Source organism: Rattus rattus, chromosome 5, assembly GCF_011064425.1.
Source record: "Rattus rattus isolate New Zealand chromosome 5, Rrattus_CSIRO_v1, whole genome shotgun sequence".
Lineage (NCBI taxonomy): Eukaryota > Metazoa > Chordata > Mammalia > Rodentia > Muridae > Rattus > Rattus rattus.
The window spans coordinates 89,053,455-89,077,665 of NC_046158.1; the positions used below are offsets into that span (position 1 = coordinate 89,053,455).

The 24,211-nt window shown below is 36.8% G+C and overlaps 1 protein-coding gene across 1 annotated transcript in view; it reads right to left on the reverse strand.

Moving 5' to 3' along the window:
* Ano3 (anoctamin 3) overlaps positions 1-24,211 on the reverse strand; it is a 283,103-nt gene that overhangs the window by 118,787 nt on the left and 140,105 nt on the right. The window contains exon 5 of the mRNA XM_032903871.1: positions 8,288-8,446. Within this exon, the coding sequence (XP_032759762.1) occupies positions 8,288-8,446 (159 nt within the window). The remainder of the gene's footprint in view (positions 1-8,287; positions 8,447-24,211) is intronic.

A 24,211-nucleotide genomic window follows, 5' to 3' on the forward strand; every position in this document is an offset into this window, starting at 1 on the left:
TCTGTATTTGAACCTCAGCACCGTGCAAAATAAGTAAGTCGATAAAATTTTAAAATAGAGAACTTAAGCCCTCTACTAAAATGATTCTTCCATCCAAAACAAATAAAAAGAAACAATTTTTTGTTCTTATCCTTTTTGGCCTTGTCTATATAAAATTATTTTCAACTGTTAGTAAAACACCTATTTTTGAACTTAGAATGATTGCTATTGCAATTATATCAGGCAGTCTTTCACTTATAGACCACAGCTTGTCTTCCTTTCTTCCTGACTATCCATTTAAAATTACATGGCTATACAGCAAAAGTATGTAATTAGATCCTAGATGCTCAAGAACGAACTCCATCGGTACCATTTGCTATCTCTATAAGGTTTGAAAAATTAGTTGACTCTCTGATTTTCAGAAATATTTTTCCTGAGAAATGAAGGTTCTTTGTGTTTGAGTTGAAGAAGGGAAGTTACAGACCATATAAAGTACCTGCTATGACTGTGTCTGATGGTTGGGTAACAGATGCATCTCAAGTCTGTTTAAATCAAAGGTGAATCATAAAGCACCCCTAGGATCTGTCTTTCTTTTTGCTCCCCTTTAAGAAGCTAGCCCCTCTGTGATGGTGCTTCTGCCTTGATTTTGAACACCTTTGAGTCTAGATTTGTGGTAATACAACCATCAAACCAATACTAACTCATGATTTGCAAACAAAGACACAATATAAAGCAAACCAAACCAAACCACCCAAGGCCTCTGATGTACAGGGATTTGAATCAAGATTTACACAGCTAAATATTTTCTCTGATAATGTAAATCGAATATAATCTATGAAAATTATATTCGTATAAACGTTGGTCTGGAAAAGAGATCTACATTTCTTCCTAGCTGCCTCCTTAAAGTGATCCCATGCATGAGCAGTCTTCTCTGCTGCCTCATTCTTACCACTTCCGTCGCTTGCACTCCTAATTCCTGACTCTCTCCTAAGGTGCTTTTCCTTCCTATTATGCGATAAAAGAATAGACATATGAACATGTATATCCATGTATCTAATTCTGTCATATTTACTAACCATGGCACTGAAAAGATGAATGAACGAGTTAACTTTCATTTATTTACTACTCGTATTACTATTACTACTATTATTATGTTTATTTATAATAACAATAATAATTATTATTTTATAATTATTATTCTTGATTATTTTCAGATAGGGTCTTATGATGTAGTCTGGGCTTGTTTAGACCAAACTGTCATGATTCTTCTGCTAAAGTTTCTCAAAAGCTGAGGTTAAAAATGTATTGTTCCTCTGTGTCTTGTGGCTAACTTATTTTGAATCTATATTGCTTAACATATCAGAGCAAGTGTTAATGTCTCTTTTATTTCTTATGGTGAAGGAATTAGATTAGATTTGTACCCAAGGTTTTCAAATAGTTGGATTGGATTGAGCTCAGAACATTTTTTTACTATGCTTAGGCCTAGGCCTAGGCTTAGAATTTCTAACCTCCATACACTCTAATCTTCTGCAAATCTGTATCTTGAAGGCCTCAGGTTCCAGTCTCCATCTGCTAACCTAGGCCTACAAAGTTTTCAGCCTCCAAGACTTACTGCTGAATAAACTCACCCTTTCTAATTGTGTGTGTGTGTGTGTGTGTGTGTGTGTGTATGTGTGTATGTGTGTGTGTATGTGTGTGTGTGTGTGTATGTGTGTGTGTGTGTGTGTGTGTTTGTGTTTGTGTTTTTTTTTTTGAACTCTGGCTGGCTGGTTCAATTCAGCTCTTCTGGATCAAACTTCTCACCAGTGAGTGATTCAAATTGCCTTATCTCTGCTTCTGACTGAAATGTTCTGCCTGGAGAAACTGCCTGCTTCTGAATTCTATGAACTGAACTGCAGTGACTGAATGATCTGAAAGGAACTGCATGAACTCAATCCTACCTCTTTCCCTGAACTGATCTTAAGTAGCCTTTCTTTCCAGTTTATACTCATGAAAGTAGGGTGTATCTGATTTCAGACTTATTCTATCAAATCTTTCTCTAATTTGTCACTTTGTCTTCCCCTCAATTAGAGAGCATTGTTTGGGATTAAAGGTATATGCTAAAGGCATGTCTGTATTCCAGTAGGATCACACAGACCCAGGTCTTTGGATGTGATCTCTTGCCAGAGTAGCAATATTGCTGGAATAAATATTCCTCCACAAGCAAGAAATAATAATAATAATAATAATAATAATAATAATAGTCTGGAAAGCTGACTATTCTGCTGCAGTGGCTCACAATGTCAAGACCCAAAATACTACTGTGAACAGCTCGCCTCTTACATATTCTTAATTCATTGCTGTCAAGCTCTTCATGTGAAATAATCTTATCACCTAAAATAAGGGGTTGCTTTGGAAGGAAGAATTTTGCATTGCAGTGACTATCATCACTGGGTAAAATGTCAGGCTAAGTGCACACAGCTAGAACTGTCTCATTTCCATGCCTTAGCTTTAAATACATACACCTTGAGAGATTGTTTTAATCAGTATGAACTGATTTTTTTATAGCTTCCCAACTTAATTTCTCCTTTGTTTTACCTCCATTTGAAAACACAAAAGACCACTGGTTTGCTCCTCTGCAGGTAGCAGGTGAGGCAATGCTATTGATGACAAGGTGTTGCTGTCAAGGCGAACGATCACCTTCTACTTTAGAAGCATGAGCTGCCAATCTGGGTCTATTCTGCTCACCTCCGCTGAAAGCAGGCTTCACAGAGGAATAAAGCACTCACAACCTTCACACTTCTCATTATTATTTCATTATTCCACCCCAAATTCCCAAGAGGAAGAACATTTACTCCCGAGAGAAAAAGTGATTTAGAAGTTATATTTTCACAAAGTCATTTTGCAAGATTTGGGTACAGAGCACAGAAAAGAATATGTGGTCTCTCAAGGAATTTCCCATTGCTATTACAAGTTAAACTGCTGTTATTAACTGGATTATAAGATACAAATCTCACAATGACAAACCAGCTTCTTTTGCACAAAGATGGCCCTTAGGTATGCATTATATCTTGATGATGCTTTCCTCTAGAAACTGCTCATACTAACATGCAATTTGAGATCTTCTATCTGCAAGACTCAGTGCTTAGCTCTGTTGCACATTTACTTATAAAGAATGGATAGATTTCCTCACTTTCATATTTCATAATGAATCCCTATCTTGCAATATTTTCAAAAACCTAGTTTCCTACCATTTAATAACAAATCCTGAATAGTTTTAACTCATTATTTACCAGTCAAATTGCATGCAAAATCCATAGCATTCATTATCAGAAACTTTAAAAAATAATTAAAGTTCTAAGTCTTCATAATATTGAAAAAAATTTTGTTGTTGTTTTGGACACTTTTTAAGGGTGAGAACTGGTCGCTCAACTGACATCCTTGAACACTGAGGGCATGTAAGGGCTCCACCATTATTCTGTATCACTAATCCTAACACACTGGAGGATTTGAGATTTCAGAAAGTTATGAATATTTGCATCCTAATGCATTCTAAATTAGCATAGCATTTTATTTCAAAATATTCTTAGTTTATAATCTATCATGTAAGCCTCTTGCTTAGATGAAGAATGAAGGGTGCTGATGTTCCTTTTATAGTAGTGTTGTGGGCAGGGCTCTCAGAATCTCTGTTCTTCATTATACTTGCTTGCCCATCATAATCCCTGGATATGTGGAGATGTTATATGGCACTCCATAATTAGATTATTATTGTACATGCCATATGTAATGTCTTTAAATATGATGGAAGATCATGCTCCATGGGTTCATAAAAGGGACTAGTTCTTTCCTGGCAAGACAGATTAAAAATAAAATACCTCACTGGTGTGTTTGCAAAAAGAGTGGATATATAGCAAAAAATGAGGATGCCCTTTAATCACAGGAATTTAACAAGGCAATGGACACTTAGTCCTTAGGTATTGAATTAAGCTACAACCTTGAAAGCTTCAGAGTATTCCATAGTATAGATACAAAGATATCCTGGAAACACCCTGATTTATGCTGATTCATGTTCTGTAGAGAAACTGAGCATTCAACCACTTCCAATCAGATTTCTCAACTGCAAAATTTTGAGTGAACAAAATGGGTTTTATTTTGAAATGCCAAATTTGTGATAACTTGTTTATCAGCATTAGAAACCTAAAACAAGGAATTTTTAGAAGTCTGTACTCTCCTCAAATAATAATGATTTGTGGTATAATGTTAGAATGCTTGTTTTAGGAAAAATATACTTATAATCCACTTGTCATAACAGGTTGATTTATACATGAAACTATAAATAATGAATCAAATCCTAATGAACTAAGGGTAAAAACTTTTATCCTTACGAAAATTAGTATCCTAGGTCTTTTGTAAAAATATTTATTTCAAGAAAGATAAATTTTTGTAAAATTAAATTTAAAATGTTAGTTAAGGGACTGACAAGATGGAACAGTGAGTAAAGGAGGTTGTAGCCAGGTCTGATGAAATGAGTTTGATCACTGAGCTTACAAAGTAAAAGCAGAGAGCCTACTTCTGCGAATTTCCTTTGAAATCTACATGTGCTGAGTCACATTTGTGGTACACATACACAGAGATATAATTGAACACACATACATAATAAATAAATAAAAGCAATATAAATATATAATTTAGGGATTTTTTGAGTTTCCTGAATATTTTATCTTCCCTTTTACTCTTCCCTAAAGACATTTTTTATTTTTTGAGATTTTAATATATTCATTTTCCCCTTTCATTTTCTCTTTGCAAACATTCCCATACATATACTCTTTGCTCTCTTTCAAATCCATGGCCTTTTTTCATTAATTGTTATTATATACATATACATAATATATTCTTAATATAACCTAACTCGGTATAATGTCACTGACATGCATGTTTGAATGTATGTTGTCAGGGATGATCATTTGGTGTTGGATGACCCAAATACATTTTAATTGGTTTCTACTCTTCTCTGACCATTTTCTCCCTAGTGCCTCTTTTCTTGTCTCCTTTCTTGGACTTCTATCCTTGCATTTTCTTCCTCTGTGATTCTCCTCCCTTGAATCTTATTCTTAAGCATTCAAGCATCCTATCTAAAATAATAAATGGAAGCTTTAATAAGATGAAATACAATCTTACTGAAGTCTGCTTTCCTCCCTGCCAGATTTCCTACCTCTCACTGACAAAGAAGGGAATGATTTGCATTCATTCGCCATGATCTGCTCTCGCTAATCTACCTCATCATCTATTCCTTGTTAGGACAGAGTGTATATCTGTTTTTTATAAAAGTCATAAAAGATCCAGTTTTAAAAAAAGAATCAAAAGTAATAAAACCCCAGTGTAGGGTATTGTTGGGGGGGGTGGTAATGGGGGGTGGATGGGGAGGGGAACACAAATATAGAAGGGGAGGGGGAAGGGTTAGGGGGCTGATGGACAGGAAAACGGGAAAGGGAATAACATTTGAAATGTAAACAAGAAATACCCAATTTAATAAAAATGGAAGAAAAATAATAAAAGCATAAAATGATATATTAAATATTTTAAGAAAAAGAAATGGCATGCTTACTGCTTTTCCTAAAGGCCTCCAAATCTTGCAATGTGCATATATCTTTCTGATCTTGGATTTCCCCTCAGTATGTTTTCCTATGACCAGATATTCCCTGACACTCATGATCTTACCCATAATTATTACATGTCTGTTTTCCTCTCCTACCATATTTTAGGATTATCTCCATAAAATAATTCCCATGATCTATACTGCCGTTTTTTTTTTCTGTACATGTTTCATACTGTCATTGAAACATGTTTCATATTATTTGAAAGTCGGGAGAGTATTTATTTTCAAGTCATAATCTTCATTTGTTACATAGACTCCAATCATCTCTACTTATATTTATGAGAATTACAATTACTAACTCTGCCCCCTTCATACTCTCTCCAAAAACCTAGTCATTTTTCACACAATAATCAGTTTTGTTGCTGATTCTTTCTGTGGGTAGAATTCTGCCTTTGTCTCTCTAAGATGGACTCTGTGTCATTAATCTTGGTTGCTAATTTGATAAGACCTGGAATGAGGTAAGACCTCTGGGTGGGTCTGTGAGAGTATATCCTGGAAACGTAGCAGAGGGGGCCATCTTGCAGAGTGGGAAACACCTTCTGGTGACTGTGCTGATATAGAGAGGTCTGAGGAAAGTTAGTGTTGCCTCCAGCTGCTGTAGCCCCTTACAGGTGAGTCCACTCTGTGTTGCTGCTGTTGTTATCATTCAATGATAGGGGAACCCTTTGGCTTTCCAATCTTTCAAATCTGGACCGAGGACAATGGCTCCTCAAGTATTCTGTTTTACTAGAGAACACGACCAATAGATTCTCTTCTAGTCAAGTAATTTTCTTTCTGTGTGATATCACCTTGTTTAAATTATTAGGTGGATTATTAAGTGGGTTTGACTACATCATAATGAATTCCATAATGAATTTGTCGTTATCAACTAACACAACTTAAAAGTCATCTCTCTATACTCAGTCTCCCCCTATTTCTTTTTTCTCCCTTCACCCACCATCTCGTCTCTTTGAAATAAAACCAGTGGTATCCAGATCAAAATTAATGAGGAATTTTTATAGAGAAAAACACAAAGCATCCATCTTAGGTTTAACATTTTAATATGAAATCTGGAGGAATGGGTGTCTTATCTTTTCTATCATCATCAACAACAAAATATTTATTTTAACAGAGGAAATATGAGTAGTGATACAGTAACTACAATGTTCAGAGATATCAGGTGCTCTGTGTAGTTAGTTTGAATTCACCTACTGACCTGGTTTCCCTACCTCTTTATTGTATGGATTAAATCCTAAGAAAGTGAAGGTGAGCAGGGAAAACTATAATTATGCAATCTAGAATGGAACACCATCTGGCCAGGAGCAAGAGGAATCACAAGGCTCTGCCATGCTGTGTGCCAATCTAAAGAAACAGAGACGACAGAACAAAGAGGCATCCTTTGAGAGTGGAACATTATTGTTTGAGATTAGTATGGAATATTTTTCTTTATAGCAGTTCGGAGGAATAAAGACCCTGGCGGGTAGAGAGAAGATGTGGTCGTGTCTGTTATGGCACACAACGTGTATGTTTGTTCTCTGTAGAGTTCATAAGCTCAGTACACATAGCGGTTGGGTCTACTTTAAATATCATGTTCTGTAGAAGCTTGTTCAGTGCTTGTACAATTATTTAGAAATTGAATAAATAGGTGAAGATGTGTGAGCCTGATGACTTACCAAGTGTCACCAGTATTCAATAGAATCTATGTATACACTGCTAGGAAGTATTCATTCTAACCCGTGTGAAAGAGATATCACAAAGAAATCAAATAATAAAAACTTCCTAAGAGATGCTTTTTCAATGAATGATTTCTGTAGGAATAGTAACTGGCGATATGGATATTCAGAGTTAACGGTTTCAGGAAGAATAAGGAAAAAGAAGATAAAAATTGAAATCAGAGTTTCACTTTTCCTTTGCTGTGTCACTTGGCAAAACAAAAATACATTTTTACCCATTGTTAACTCTTTGTGTTTCTGCTGGTTTTAGATATTAAAATAATTTTAATAAGTACACATAAGTTTAGTTATTTAGGGGCATATTGATTACTCCCTAACGTGTGTTACTTTGGTCTCTAAGAGCATGTACACTCATGTGTACATACTCAACCACTACATACTAATAATTAAAATTTCACGAAATTGATGTTCACAAAACAAATTAAATCAGAATCTTCAAATAAAATCAGCAATGTGGCAATCTTAGCATCACAGGGCTATGAAAAGTGTATTCTTATTTTCTATGTTTTCTTTTCCAGAGGCCTTAATCTTTTTATTATTTACTAAAGAGAAAAAACAGTGCTTTAAAAAGCTTCTTATAAAATCAGAAAAGAAAGGATAGAGAAGACCATTCTAGTATCTATACTTCTAGCAATCTAACTTCCATTTCAGCAGTTTTGCGAACACTTTCCTGATACTTTAGCTTTCCTAATGCATAGTTTCCTACTTTGAATGGGCATAATCATTATGTGTTTAGTTTTCATAACTGCAAAATTAGCCATAACATTTGAAAAATATTACAGGAAGAGGTAGAAGAAGAAGCAAACATATATTTAAATGAGACAGTTCATATGTATTTACACTTGGGAAAATGATCATATTTTATAAAGCTCCACAGCATAGACCATATAGATTAAAACATCACCGATGATATTTATTCCAGAATATTAGGCCACAAAACTGATAGTGCAAAAGCATTTACCTCCTTCTCCAACATCAAGCCTTCTGCTCTCAGGTTCTTTTCAAATGTGTTTCTTTTGTCATATTGTATATTTGTTTTTCGATAAACCAGGATGTAATCAATTCTCTTTTTGCCATCTTTGAATAAGAGCCCACTGGATGCTATGTAACTCATGTCATTCTGTGGGGAAAAATGAGCATTGGTTAATAGTGTAAGTTAGATAATCACGCATGCTCGTTACAGGCTCTGGTAAACCAAACCATAAAGATCTGTGTATCTTGCTCCTATTGAGATCTATGGGAAGATAGTTCTAGTCTGCAATCTATGATATGTTGCAGCCTAGCAAGTTTTTAATTTGATGCCTGATCCTGATATTTGAGTTGGTCTATGTTTTATTCAATAAGTCTTTATAAAAAAAACCTCAAAACAATTATATCTTTTAAATTGACTAAGCCATGTTCAGATGTAATTATTTTCATACGTTATCATGTTCATTCACAACTTACATTTCAAAGACAAAGACACTAAGCCTGATAGAGATAAAACCAGTATAATATCATGTGTTGTTTAAAACTTACAGGAATCATTGCTTTTCTAAACCTTTGTTCAATAATGCTGAGACCAAACAATAATTCCTGAACTGCAAGTCTAGGGAAATGTTTACTCTTAGGCTATGACTGCAAAGTGATGGAAATAGCTCTCGTTAAACTCAGAGCTGGCTAATCAAGACTGGCTGAGGATGCTGAGGACGCAGCTCAATGTAGGAAAATGCTTGCTGAGCAACCCTGAGGAACCGAGTGGGAATCTTCAGAATTCACATAAGCCAGACACAAAAATGTGTTCCTCAGTGACCCCAACAAGCCTCAATGTGGAAATGGAAGGAGGAGACCTCAGAGTTTTCTGACTTTCCGGCAAATGCAGCAGGAAAGACAAAGTATTTTTCAAACAAGGCAGAAATATCAGGACTGAAGTTTGTCCTTTAACTTGTTCACTGTAGCCTTCATACACAGTCTGTATACCTACCCACAAAGCAGTTTGAAAGATCTCATGTTGTTATTATCTGAAGCTATTTTTGTAAACTGGCGGGTTTTCAGCTAGATATCTTCCATCCAGGATTCATCCTAAAATATCTTAACCAGCTGCACCGAGCAGCTTGTTGTCCCCACCCCCACCCTCACCCCCAAGGCTCCATTGTCCAGCTGCCCTGAGTTGCATGCTCAACCAGCCCCTCTTCTCTTCAGTCACTACTCCAACAGCCTTCACCAGACTTGTTGCACCAGGAACAGCCAAATTACATCACTTCCCACCACAACCCTTTGCCCACCAAATTCCCTGTGGCATGCACAGCTGCCTTCAGACATGCAATGCCCCTAAATACCATGGTCCAGCTCAAGGCTGCCTGTCTAAGACCTGCTCAACCAGGAACATGTAGGTTAGTCCTGCCTTCTTGAGACATGCTACACCAGGAACATCCAGGATCAACCCAAGGGCTAAAGACCATCATAAAAACATGATCAATAAGATCCAGAGCAACAGGGCAGTAGGGCTGTAGCTGTCCTACTACAGCAAGTCCTGGATACCATAACACAATGCATAAGGAAATGACCTTAACTCTAATAATAAAGCGATCTGCTGCGTACAAAAAACACATCTCAGCAACAAAGTCAGACATTATCTCGGAATAAAGGGTTGGAAAGAAGTTTTCCAAGAAAATGAACCTAGGTGGCAACCTGAAGTAGCTATTTTCGTACATAATAAAATAGACTTTCAAGCGAAATTAATAAAAAGCCATTGGGAAGAACACTTCATACTCATCAAAGGAAAAATTCACCAAGGTGATGTCTCAATTTTGAAAATCTATGCCCCAGTACAAGGGCCCTTAAATTTATAAAAAAAAAAAAAGTTACTAAAGCGTAAATCACATCTCAAACTGTACACATTAATAGTGGGAGACTTCAACACCCCACATTCACCAACAGATAATCATTAGGACAGATAGTAAATGGAGAAATAATAAAACTAATAGAGGTTTTGAAGCAAATGGACCCAACAGATAACTAGTGAAATTTTCACCCCAATTAAAAAATATACATCTTCTTAGCAACACATGGAACCTTCTCCAAAATTGACCATAAAGTCAATGGCCACAAACAAGCTTCAACAAGTATTTTAATTAATTTCTTGTATCTTATCAGTCTACCATGGATAAACTGGAGGTCAGTGACAGCAGAGCAACAGAAAACCTACAAACTAATAGAAACAAACTCTACAAAAAGGCCACTAGGTCAGGGAAGAAATAAAGAAATTAAGGACTTTTTATAACTCAATGAAAAATGAATGCACAACAGACCCAAACTTATGGGACACAATGAAAGTAGTATACACAGGAATGTTCAGTACACTACATGCCTTCATAAAGAAATTGGAGAGATCAGGTTTTGTTGTTTTTTTGCATTTTATTGGATATTTTATATATTTACTTTTCAAATATTACCCCCTTTCCCAGTTTCCCTTTTGGATCCTCCCTATCCCATCCTCCATCCCCTTGTATCTATGAGGGTGCTTTTCCTCCCACATACAAACTCCTCCCTCACTGCCCTGGTATTCCCCTACACTGGGGAATTGAGCCTTCAGAGTACCAAGTGCCTCTCCTCCCATTGAGGCCCAATAAGACTATCCTTTGCTGGGCAGCAGGAGCCATGGGTTCCTTCATGTGCACTCTTTGGTTGTTGGTTTAGTCCCTGGGAGCTCTGGGGTATCTCGATAGTTGCACACCCCTTCACCTCCTTCAGTGCTTTCTCTAACTCCTTCACTGGGGTCCATGTGATCAGTCCGATGGTTAGCTGCAAGAATCCTCATCTGTATCAGTAAGGCTTTTGCAAAGCCTCTCATGAGACATCCATATCACGCTCCTGTCAGCAAGCACTTCTCTGCATCAGCAATAGTGACTGGATTTGATGACTGCATATGGGGGGATTTGGTGACTGCCAGGTGGGGCAGTCTGTGGATGGCCTTTCCTTTAGACTTTGCTCCACTCTTTGTCCCTGTATTTGCTCCCATGAGTATTTTGTCCCTCCTTCTAAGAAGTACTGAAACATCTACATTTTGGTCTTCCTTCTTCTTGAACTTCATATAATTTGTGAATTGTATCTGGGGTATTCTGAGATATTGGACTAATATCCACTTATCAGTGACTGCATACCATGTGTGTTCTTTTGTGACTGGGTACCTCATTCAGGATGATATTTTCTAGTTCCATCCATTTTCCTAAGAAATTCATGAAGTCATTGTTTTTAGTAGTTGAGTAGTACTCCATTGTGTAAATGTACCATATTTTCTGTATCCATTTCTCTGTCAAAGGACATCTGTACTCTTTCCAACATCTGGCTATTATAAATAAGGCTGCTATGAAGATAGTGCAGCATGGGTCCTTCTTATATGTTGGAATGTCTTTTGGGTGTATGCCCAGGAGTGGTATATCTGGGTCCTCAGGTAATATTATGTTCAATTTTCTGAGGAACTGCCAGACTGATTTCCAAAGTGGTTGTACCAGCTTGCAATCCCACCCACAATGGAGGAGTGTTCTATTTCTCCACAAACTCGCCAGCATCTACTGTCACCTGAATTTTTATCTTAGCCCTTCTTACCTGCTGTGAGGTAGTATCTCAGGGTTGTTTTGATTTGTATTTCCCTGATGACTAAAGATGTTGAACATTTCTTTAGGTGCTTCTCAGCCATTGTTTAGCTCTGTACCTTACTTTTAAATGGGGTTAATTGATTCCCTGGAGTCTAACTTCTTGAGTTCCTTGTATATCTTGGATATTAGGCCTCTAACTGATATAAGATTGGTAAAAATCTTTTCCCAATCATTTGCTTGCCATATTGTCATATTGACAGTATCCTTTGACTTACAGAAAATTACAATTTTATGAAATCCCAGTTGTCTATTATTGATCTTAGAGTATAATGCATTGATGTTTAGGGAATTTTTCCCTTGCCCATGTGTTCAAGGATCTTTCCCACTTTTGCTTCTATTAGTTTCAGTGTATCTGGGTTTTACATGGAGGTCTGTGATCCACTTGCATTTGAGCTTTGTACAAGGAGATAAGAATTGGTTGATTTGCATTATTCTACACACTGACTGCCAGGTGAACCAGCACCATTTGTTGAAAATGATGTCTTTTTTTTCTATTGGATAATTTTAGCTCCTTTGCCAAAGGTCAAGTGAACATAGGTGTGTGTGTTCATTTCTAGGTATTCAATTCTATTCCATGGATCTATCTACCTGCCTGTCTCTGTACCGATACCATACAGATTTTTATCACAATTGCTCTGAAATACAGCTTGATGGTGATTTCCCCAGAAGTTCTTCTATTGTTGAGAATAGTTTTCGCTATCCTGGGTTGTTTCTTATTCCAAATGAATTTGCAAATTGCTCTTTCTAACTCTATGAAGAATTGAGTTGGAATTTTGATGGTAATTTCTTGAAACTGTAGATTGCTTTTGGCAAGGTGGCAATTTTACTATATTAATCCTGCCAATCCATGAGCATGTGAGAACTTTCCGTCATCTAAGATCTTCAATTTCTTTTTTCAGAGACTTGAAGTTCTTGTCATACAGATCTTTCACTTGCTTGGTTAGAGTCACACCAAGGTAATTTATATTATTTGTGACTATTGTGAGCGGTGTCATTTCCCTAATTTCTTTCTAGTCTATTTATCTTTGAGTAGAGGAAAAGTGCTGATTTGTTTGAGTTAACTTTATATCCAGCTACTTTACTGAAATTTTTTATTATGTGTAGGAGTTCTCTGGTAAAATTTTTGGGGTCACTTACGTATACTATCATATCATCTGAAATAGTGATATTTTCACTTCTTCCTTTCCAATTTGTATCCCTTTTTTTCTAATTGTTCTGATTAGGATGTCAAGTGCTATATTAAATACATAGAAAGAAAGTGGGCAGCCTTGTCTAGTCCCTGAATTTAATGGGATTACTTCAAGTTTCTCTCCATTTAGTTTGATTTTGGCTACTGGTTTTCTGTATATTGCTTTTACTATGTTTAGGTATGGCTTTTGAATTCCTGTTATTTCCAAGACTTTTATCATGAAGCGATGTTGAATTTTGTCAAATGCTTTCTCGGCATCTAATGAGATGATCGTATGGTTTTTTTCCCCCCGTTGAGTTTGTTTATATAGTGGATTTCTTTAATGGATTTCCCTATATCTATGAAACCTACTTGATCATGGTGAATGATCCTTTTTGATGTGTTCTTGGATTCGGTTTGGGGGAATTTTATTGATTATTTTTGCATCAATATCCATAAGGGATTTAGTCTGATATATTCTTTTCTTTATTAGGTCTTTGTGTGGTTTAGGTGTAATGAAAATTGTGGCTTAAATGAATGAATTTGATAGTGTTCCTTCTGGTTTCTATTTTGTGCAATATTTGAAGAATATTGGTATTAGATCTTCTTTGAATGTCTGATAAAATTCTGCACTAAACTTACCTGTTACTGGGCTTCTATTTGTTGGGAGACTTTTAATGACTGCTTCTACTTCTTTAGGAGTTATGTGACTGTTTAGATGATAAATTCTCAATTACCATAGATAGGAAACCAAGATATTCCATGACAAAATCAAATTTACCCAATATCTTTCCACAAATCCAGAACTAAAAAGGATAATGTATAAAAAACTCCAACACAAGGAGGGAAACTACACCCTAGAAAAAGCAAAAATGTAATCTTCTTTCAACAAACCCAAAAGAAGAGAAACACATAAACATAATTCCACTTCTACCAACAAAAATAACAGGAAACAACAATTACTATTCCTTAATATCTTTTAATAGACTCAATTCGCCAGTAAAAAGACATAGACTAACAGAATAGATATGTAAATAGGACCCAGCATTTTGCTGCATACAGTAAATCCACCTCGGTAACAAAGGCAGAAACTACCTCAGAGTAAAATGCTGGAAAAAATTTCCATTCAAATGATCCCAAGAAAGAAGTTGAAATAGCCATTCTAATATCTAATAAAATTGACTTTCAACCAAAAGTTATCGAAAAAGGTAAGGAAGAATACTTCATACTCATCAAAGGAAAAATATATCAAGATAAACTCTTAATTCTGAATATCTATGCTCCAAATGCAAGGGCACCCATATTTATAAAAGAAACTTTACAGAAACTCAAAGCATATATTGAACCACACACAATAATAGTGGGAGACTCCAACACCCCACTCTCATCAATGGAGTGATCATGGAAACAGAAACTAAACAGAGACACAATGAAACTAACAGAAGTTATGAATCAAATAGATTCAACAGATATCTATAGATCAGCACCTCATGGTACCTTCTCCAAAATTGACCATATAATCAGTCACAAAATAGGCCTCAACAGATACAAGTAGATTGAAATAATCCCATGCATCCTGTCAGATCATCACGGACTAAGGCTGGTCTTAAATAACAACAGAAACAGCAGAAATCTCACATACACATGCAAGTTGAACAGGTTTGACTCAATGACAACTCGGTCAAGGAAGAAATCAAGAAAAACATTAAAGACTTTTTAGAATTTAATGAAAATAAAGCATACCCAAACTTATGGGACAGAATTAAGGTAGTGCTAAGAGGAAAACTCATAGCTCTGAGTGTCTCCAAGAAGAAACTGGAGAGAGCATATATTAAAAGCTTGACAGCACACCTAAAAGCTCTAGAACAAAGGAAGCAAATATACCCAAGAGAAATAGATGGCAGGATATAATCAAACTCAGAAATGAAATCAACCAAGTAGGAACAAAAAGAACTATACAAAGAATCAACCAACTGGGAGCTTGTTCTTTGAGAAAATCAACAAGAAAGATGAACCCTTAGCCAGAGGGCGCAGAGCAGTATCCAAATTACCAAATTATAAATGAAAAGGGAGACATAACAACAGAAACTGAGGACATTCAAAAATCATCAGATCCTATTACAAAAAACTGTTCTTAAAAAAACTGAAAAATCCGGATGAAATGGACAATTTTCTAGACAGATACCAGGTACCAAAGTTAAATCAGGCTCAGAGAAATCTTTTATTAGTAATTTAACAGCACACCTAAATGTTTTAGAACAATAAGAAGCAAACACACTCCAAGAGCCCTAGATGGCATGAAATATCCAACTCAGGGCTGAAATTAGAAACAAAGAGAACAATAAAAGTAATTAACAAAACCAGAAAATCAACAAGATAGACACTTAGCCACCTAACTAAAAGGCAGAGAAACAGTATCCATCCTGACAAACTCTGAAATCAAAAGACATAACAGATAGACACTGTGGAAATACAAAGAATCATCAGGTTTTACTTTAAAAAGCCTGTGTTCCACAAAACTGGAAAATCTAAATGAAATGGAGGATTTTCTAGATAGATACTACTTCCCAAAGTCAAATCAAGATAAAGTAAACTATTTAAATAGTCCTGCAACCCCTACATAAAAAGAAGCAATTATTAAAATTCTCCAACCAAAAAAGGTCAGGGCCAGATGGTTGTAGCAAAGAATTCTACTAGACCTTCAAAGAAGAGCCAATACCAACATTCCTCAAACTACTTTACAAAATAGGGCAGAGGAACATGACCAAACTCATTCTATGAGGCCACAGTCACCATGATAATTAAACCATACAAAGGCTCAGGAAAGAATAAGAATTTCAGACCAATCTTTGTTATAAACATTAACACAAAAATACTCAATAAAGTACTTGCAAATGGAAACCAATAACACATCAAAACCATTATCAGCCATAGTCAAGTAGCTTTCATTCCAGGAGTGCAAGGCTGGTTCAATATATGAAAATATACCAAAGTAATCCATCATATAAACAAATTTAAAGAAGAAATTCATATTCTCATCTTATTAGACACTGAAAAAAGTATTTGACAAAAACCCAACACCCTTTCATATTAAAAGTTTTGGAGAGATCAGGGACACAAGCACATACCTAAAGACAACAAATGTCAATATACAGCAAGGCCATAGCCAACATGAAATTAAATGGTGAGGAACTTAATGCAATTTTACTAAAATAAGAGACAGGGCAAGTCTTTCCACAGTAGGTAGAACTTGGGGAGTTTTGTGAAAGAGTGGCAGGAAGGATTAAAGGAGCTGGAAGAGTCAAGGTCATCACAAGAAGATGTAAAAATTCAACTAACCTGTGCCCATAGAGGACCACAGGGACTGAACTATCAACCAAAGAGCAGGCAGGAGCTGGACCTAGGGCCCCTACACAGATGTAGCAGATGTGCAGCTCGTTCTTCATGTGGGTCCCTTAATAATTAGAGTGGGAAGAGAGTGAGGGGACTGTCTCTGACTCTGTTGCCTGCTGTTGGATCCCTTTCCCCTAGCTGGGTTGCCTTGTCTGGCCTCAGTGGGAGAGGATGCACTTAGTCCTGCTTCAACTTGATATACCAGGGTGGGTTGGTACCCATGGGGGCTTCCCCTTCTCTAAAGAAAAGGGAAAGGAGGCTGGGGGAATGGAAAGGAGACGTGAAGGTAGAATTGTTAGAAGAGGTGGGTTGGGCTGGGATTGGGGTATAAAGTGAATAAAAACATTAATGAGGAAAAACATATCTTAACCAATTCCCTATAATGCTCTGACAACACTTCTCCAACATCCTCTTCTTAAAATACTACTAAGACCATTTAAGTTGTAAATGATCTTCTTTGTCATTACACTTTTGTTATTTAAAACAATTTTTAAGATTTAAACATGCTTTCAGTATATTCTTCCCCTTCCCTAAATTATTCTAGGTCCTGTCTCTATCCCTACCCATCTGACTTTAAGTCGTTTCTCAAAAAACAACAAACCCAATACAAGGACCCCCAATAATCCCTCTCCATCTCCAAAGTACACACGAACAAAATACCCGAACAAACCGTAAGCAAATAAAAGGATACGAAAATGCTGTGATGTCTAGTTATATATTGGTCAACTACTCCTGAACCTGAGGCCTGTCTGGAGTAGTTATTGCACCCAATTGTCAATGAGAGTAAAATAATCTCTCTCCCAGAAGTTATACGTGTCAGTACAGTTGTTAACCTTTACCCTGACAGGAAATGTTTAATTCATTCATTCATCCATTTTGATTTCATTTTTTCAATTTTGTAAAAACAAATAACAAAATAAAATATAATAAGGTTAAACGAAATCTATGCCACATTGGAGAAGACATAAATTGTTTTAACAGAATTAGACTTACCATTAAAGATATTTTCCTGATGACTTATTAAGGGTGTTGTACCATTCTAATACCCAGGATCACACAGAAGACCAAGACCTGAACTAAGTTGACATTCTTAGCTAATACTCAGTTGTCCTCATTTCTCTACTTCCTTCCCAACTATTTGTATGACTGTGTTAGCTTGTTAGCCCATGTTTACAAGATAGGCATTCTGGAGATTCAAACTATCTGTATGACATCTAGAAACTAGCATAATTTCAGAAAAAAGGCATATTTCATTATGACACATATACAGCTTCAGAAATCCAAGGACCCAAAAATGTGGTTTTCATGGAACTAAAAAGCAAGATGTCGTTCAGATAAAGGAAGCAAAAGGAAGTAAATGTCACTCCCAAACAGGTTTTTTTTTTTTTTTTCAGGAATTCTGGTATATTCTGCTACTGGAGACCCTAAGCTCCAGGACAAGGATGTGTGGTACATAGACATTTTTAATGGTTAGAAATTGACAAGACTTCTAGGAACGTTTTATTAAGTAGTTTAACAGGACTATGATGATTGGTTTTAATGTCAACTTGCAACAATTTAGAATCACCTAAATTGTTGAGAAAAATGAAGAATTGTTCTGATTTCCTTAACAGATATTGGAAGAACTACCCCAAATGTGTGTGGGGGGGAGTTTACACCTTTTTTTTTTTTAGCAGTCCGGTAAAGGAAAAAAAAAAGGTCATGTAGAAGGAGATCCTTTGCTTGTTGCTTGTTAACCCCTACCTCCCTCCGCCTTTGCTGTAGCTAACTCCTTTATTGATATTAGAATTAGCATTTTAGGGTCTTCTCCATTGCCAGCTTAGAATCAGTGGTTCTTGTGCATTCCCCAGGTTTTCTGCACCAGATTATTACTACTGAGGCAGCAAGGCTTGTTGCCAGAGCAATTGTCTGGTTCTCAGCTTCACAGGTCTGACACAGATGTTATAACTATTTTATAGATTTTAGTGTGTGTGTGTGTGTGTGTGTGTGTGTGTGTGTGTGTGTGTGTATGTTTGTGTTCATGATTATATATTCATTCAATCTTTTCTGTTCCTCTACAGAATCCTGCCTGATATTAAAAAACTAGGTCACCAATGCTAGCAGACAAAACAAAGCCTTATATAATAGTGACAATAATAGCTATCAATCATTTACTTTGGAACCAAACATTTTACTAAGTGGTTTAAAGGTTATTTACTTTAATCCCACACAGTCTTTTAGGTGCATCTTGATATGAAAACACAGAAGCTTAGCTGATCTCCAGATATTATGAATTGGAAACAGGCAAACCAGTCGGACTAACTACTTAAGCATCGTATTGGTCCTAACAACTATGTTAGACAGAATCTGTTCCCGGTTACTCATCATTTGTACTATTTTTCACTCTGCATGTAACTTTGATAAACCTTTGATTATTGTAACAGCCTAACTCACCTACTTTGCTCCTCTCTATTCCAATGGAATATGAAGGGTGGGGTACTGAGTTATCCCAGCACTATGGATGAGGTCAGATGACTCCTTTCTTTCAGGTCCTCCAAAGGTTATCTATGATGATCCCACTTTTATAATATTCTTTTCCTTAGCACCTGATAACTTCTATTATTGTATTGAATGATTATATTGTTACTGTTTTGTTCTTGTAGAACTAGAATTGTGTGAAGGTAAGTGGTCTACTTTGCCCTTTTCTTCCTGTGATAAGAGAGTGAGTAAAAGTACTTTCAGGAGAAAGGTTTTATTTGATATACAGGATACAGCTGTGACAGAAACTAAGGATAACAGGTTAAAGTAGAATCCACAAAGACACACTGCTGACCACTCACTCCCCCCTCTTCTATTCCAGTACTTTACTTACCCAACCCCAAACTGCCTGCTCAGATGTACTACCCATAGTGGGTGAGGCCTTCCCTCCATCAATTAGCAAGCAAAAACCATCTTTGTCTCACTAATATTTATAGAAGATCAATGACATGAATGACATTTAACAGTCACACCGGCAGTACAATATTTCAGTGTTATCAGCTTGCTTGGTTTACATCGAAGCCCCAGCAGGCTCTGTATTTTTTCCCTTATTTATGTACTTACTTTACATCCTGATCACATCTTCCCCTCCTTTCAGTCCCATGCTCACACACCCTTCATCCCATTACCCTCTCCCTTCTCCTCTGAGAAAGAAAGGCCCCGGATGTGTACCAACCTGCCCTGGCCCATTAAGTTGTACATCCTTTCCACTGAGGACAGACAAGGCAGCTCAGGTAGGGGAAACTTGTCCAAAATGAGGCAACAGGGACAGAGCCAGCCCCTGCTTCAGTTTTAAGGGACACCCCATGGAGACCATACTGCAATCTGCTATGTATGTGTAAGGGCCTAAGTCCAGCTCCTGCCTGCTCTTTGGTTGGTGGTTCAGTCTCTGTGAGGCCCTATGGGCCCAGGTTAGTTGATGCTGCAGGTCTTCTTGTAATGTCCTTGATTACTCTGCTCCCTAAAAGCCTGATCCCCTTTTTCCACAAGACTCTGAGTTCTGCCTAATGTTTGACTGGAAGTCCCTGCATCATCTGTTTCCATCACCTGTTGGATGGAACCTCTCAGAAGACAGCTAGGCTCCTGTCTGCAAACATAGCAGAGTATCATTAATAGTACCAGGGAAGCTGGCTCCCTCCCATGGGATGTGTCTTAAGTTAGGCCAGTCATTGGTGGGCCATCCCCTCAATCTCTACTCCATCTTTATCCCAGCACATTTTGAAGGTAGGACAAAATTTGGGGTATTTTTTTCTTAATATACAGCATCTTCAGGACAGTTAAAAAACAGTAGTTGAGACTTGTCATACTAGCAGTATATTATGTTAAATAAAAGTCATTCACTAAGCCTTATGAATGAAGAGATTGATTGTCACAGTAACTAATACAAAACAGTTCATTTTCTAAAAAGGACTTACTATTGTTTTGATAACACCATGGTGAGAAAGCAGAACTGTGGTTGTTATAGATATCTATTTTTCTATTTTTAACCAAATGAGCATTAAATTTATTTAAAGAAACATTTGCCTATTTCAAAAATTTGTCTCTTTTTGATAATAAGAGACTTTTAGTAGTATGTAAACACAGTCAGAAACTGTATTAATCAATGATGTACTTCATTATCCAATCATCCTGTCAAATCTAAATTATAATGAACTTTTCCAGTTTTCCTACACACAATCCAATACAGTAAGAAAATACAAAAGAAAAACAGGGCAATATTTGGAGATCTTTTCTAAAATATCTGAAGAGAACTTAATATAGCTTCTACATAGTTAGAGGATTAAAAGCATTGCTTTGTTTGAAATATAACAATGAGAATCACAGGCAGATGGATGGAACTAGAAAATATTATCCTGAATGAGGTATCCCAGACACAAAAGAACACACATGGTATACACACTGGTCAGTGAGTATTATCCTTAAAATTCAGAATACCAAAGATACAACCCACAGATCATATGAAGCTTAAGAGGAAGGAAGACTAAAGGGTGAATACTTCAATCCTACTTATAAGGGGAACAAAATAAGCACAGGAGGTAGAGGGAGAAAGGGACCTGGGAGGAGAGAGGAGGAGGAGGGAAGGGGGGGCAGATTCAGATATGAGAAGGGACAAGAGAGAAGTACAAAGGGTCAGGAAATTGAATAGAAATAGAATAGAAATAAGTGGGGGATGGGGAATTAGGAGCAGCCACTAGAAAGTTCCAGACACCAGGGAAACAATGCTCCCAGGATCCAATGTGAATGATATTAGCCAAAATACCCAACAAAGGGGAGATAGAATCTGTAGAGACCACCTTCAGTAGATAGGCATGGTCCCTGTTGAGGATGGGGCCACCCATCTCAAATGTTTTAACCTAGAATTGTTCCTGTCTAAAGGAAATGTAGGGTCAAAAATTGAGCAGAGATTGAAGGAAAAGCCATCCAGAATTAGCCCCAACTAGGAACCAACTCATCTGTAGACACCAAACCCAGACACTATTGCTGATGCCATGAAGTGCTTGCTGATAGGAGTCCAGTATAGCTGCTCCTTGAGAGGCTCTGTCAGCACCTGAACAATACAGATGCAGATGCTCACAGACAACTACTGGGCAGGAACAGGACCCCAATAGAAGATTTAGGGGAAAAACTGAAGGAGCTGAAGGGAATTGCAACACCATAGGAAGAACAATAAAAACTACTTGGACTTTCCAGAGCTCCCAGGGATTAAATCACCAACCAAAGAATATACATAGAGAGACCCATGGCTCCAGCTACATATGTAGCAGAGGATGACCTTATCTGGCATCAATGGGAGGGTAGGCCCTTGGTCCTATGGAGGTTTGATGCCCCAGTATAAGGGGATTTTAGATCAATGAGACATGAGTAGGTGGACTGGCAGGGGAGCACCCTCATAGAGGCAAAGGGGAGAGGGGATGGGATAGAGGTTTTGGAGGGGAAACCAGAAAGGGGGACAATAATTTATATGTAAATAAATAAAATAATCAATAAATAAAATAATAAAAACATAAAAATATAGCATAGTTGTGATGTTTTGCATATTCTTGGCCCAGGGAGTGGAACTATTAGGTATGGCCTTGTTGGAAGTGTGTCACTGTGGGGTGGGCTTGGAGACCCTCTTAGCTGCCTGGGGATGCTCAGTCTGTTCCTGGCCTCCTTCAAATGAAGATGTAGATCTCAGCTCCTCCTGCACCATGGCTGCCTGGATGCTGCCATGCTCCTGCCTTGATGATAATGGACTGAACCTCTGAACCTATAAGCCAGCCCCAATTAAATGTTGTCCTTTATAAACTTATATTGGTCTTGGTGTCTGCTTATAGCAATAAAACCCTAAGACAATAATCATTAGCTGAAGTGTTAAATAGCTGAAATAAAGCATTTGCTTAAAGAACAAACAGAAAGTTTATCATATATTATTATATATAGATAGAAAAAGTAAAACTTCAAGTAATTTCTAATAAAAATAGTTGACAAATAAGAAAATTAATTCTTATCTCTAGAACGATTTAGATTAGTAAAACACTTTCCAAACCAGTGTGGGATATGTTCAATTCATATTCAAGATTTTTGTATCTATTGTTTCTAGGACATAGATTAAAATTGGCTCTTCACAGAGAATCTTCTGTTGCAGACAACTTATCAGGTACCTGTTTGTGGTGTTTAGTTCTATCAACCTGACACAACCTAGTGTCACCTAGTTGCTATGTAAATTTCAAATGAAGAATTGTTTCAATCAGATTCGTCTGTGGCTATGTCTATGGAGAAATGTCTTGACTGATGATTGATATGAAAGTGCCAGCCAACCATGAGCAACACTATTCCTGGGAAGGCGGGCCTGTGCTATGTAAGAACGCTAACTGAGCATGGGAAGAAGCCATTACACAGCGCTATTCTAGGTTCGTGCTTCAATTCCTACTTGAGTTTCTGCCCTACCTTCTCTTAATGATGAATTATAACCCAGAAGTAAGTGTAAGCCAAGGGAAAACAAAACAAAACAAAACAAAACAAAACAAACAAATAAAAAACAGAACAAATTTCCTCGCTATGTAGTTTTTGGTCATGGCATATATTATAATACTAGAAAGGTTACTAGAAAACTGCTAATTCCCCAATCATTTTGAACCCAATCATTCATGCATTTGAAAGCCACAGATCTCAGAAACTTTCAGAAAATCTGATTTTAAATAATATATCAAGAATTTGTGACTTATGACTCATGCCGAGAATGATAACTTTACAAATATTTTAGCCCATTTACAAAATAATAGTGAAGATGTGTCCAGTAAAGATGTTTTAAAAATAAAATTAGGACAAGAACCGCTTTTTAAAATTTATACTGAATAGGGTGGGTATGTTAGTTATTTGAATATAAGAAATATTTATTGAACACTAAACATGTGCTATGAGTCATACTAATTCCCACGTGTAAGAAGTAAGAAGATGCTGCATATTTCCAGTGATTTTACAGGTAGTCAGCCCCTGGAGCTTCTCCCCACCTCCACCACGTGCATTTAGCTGTTAGTAACAACAACTATCACCTTCACAAACTAGGTCTTTTGCTTCATGATCTGCACTCTTCTCCCTCCCTTCCACGCTGCCCTGTGACTGATGAGGTCTAAAAGCACCCTGACTAGTGGGCAGAGTAAAGTTCACCCCGCAGGGTAAATCTTAAGGGTTTTCTTATTTTCCCATCGTCTGATGTACTGGAGGAGACATGTATTACATGGCTTTGACAATAGCTTTTCCCTATCATCAGAATGTGCATCATATGCATCATAGACATCATATGCTAATGGACTATGAAGAACAGAATGTAGATGATGGTTACAGGAATTGAATGACAATATACAGTCAGCAGGAAACCAGTGAATGGGCTGCAATACCCAGTAAGAGAGTCATTATCTTGGTAAATGTAATTAAACAGTAAAGGTTAGAACATATCAGATTGTCATCAGTCTAGGACCTATTTTTGATTATCAGTGGACCACACTTACAAGTTAGTAAAATTCAGTGTTATACATTGATTGAGGTATCTAAATCTGGATTAAAATAATTGGGCTCCAATAAACTGAGTCCCTTGTTTATTGAGTTTAAAAGTGATCAGTCTCCATTTGTACAGCTTTTAAATAATAATAGTAATAATAATAATTATATTCAACTCTGAAGTATTATT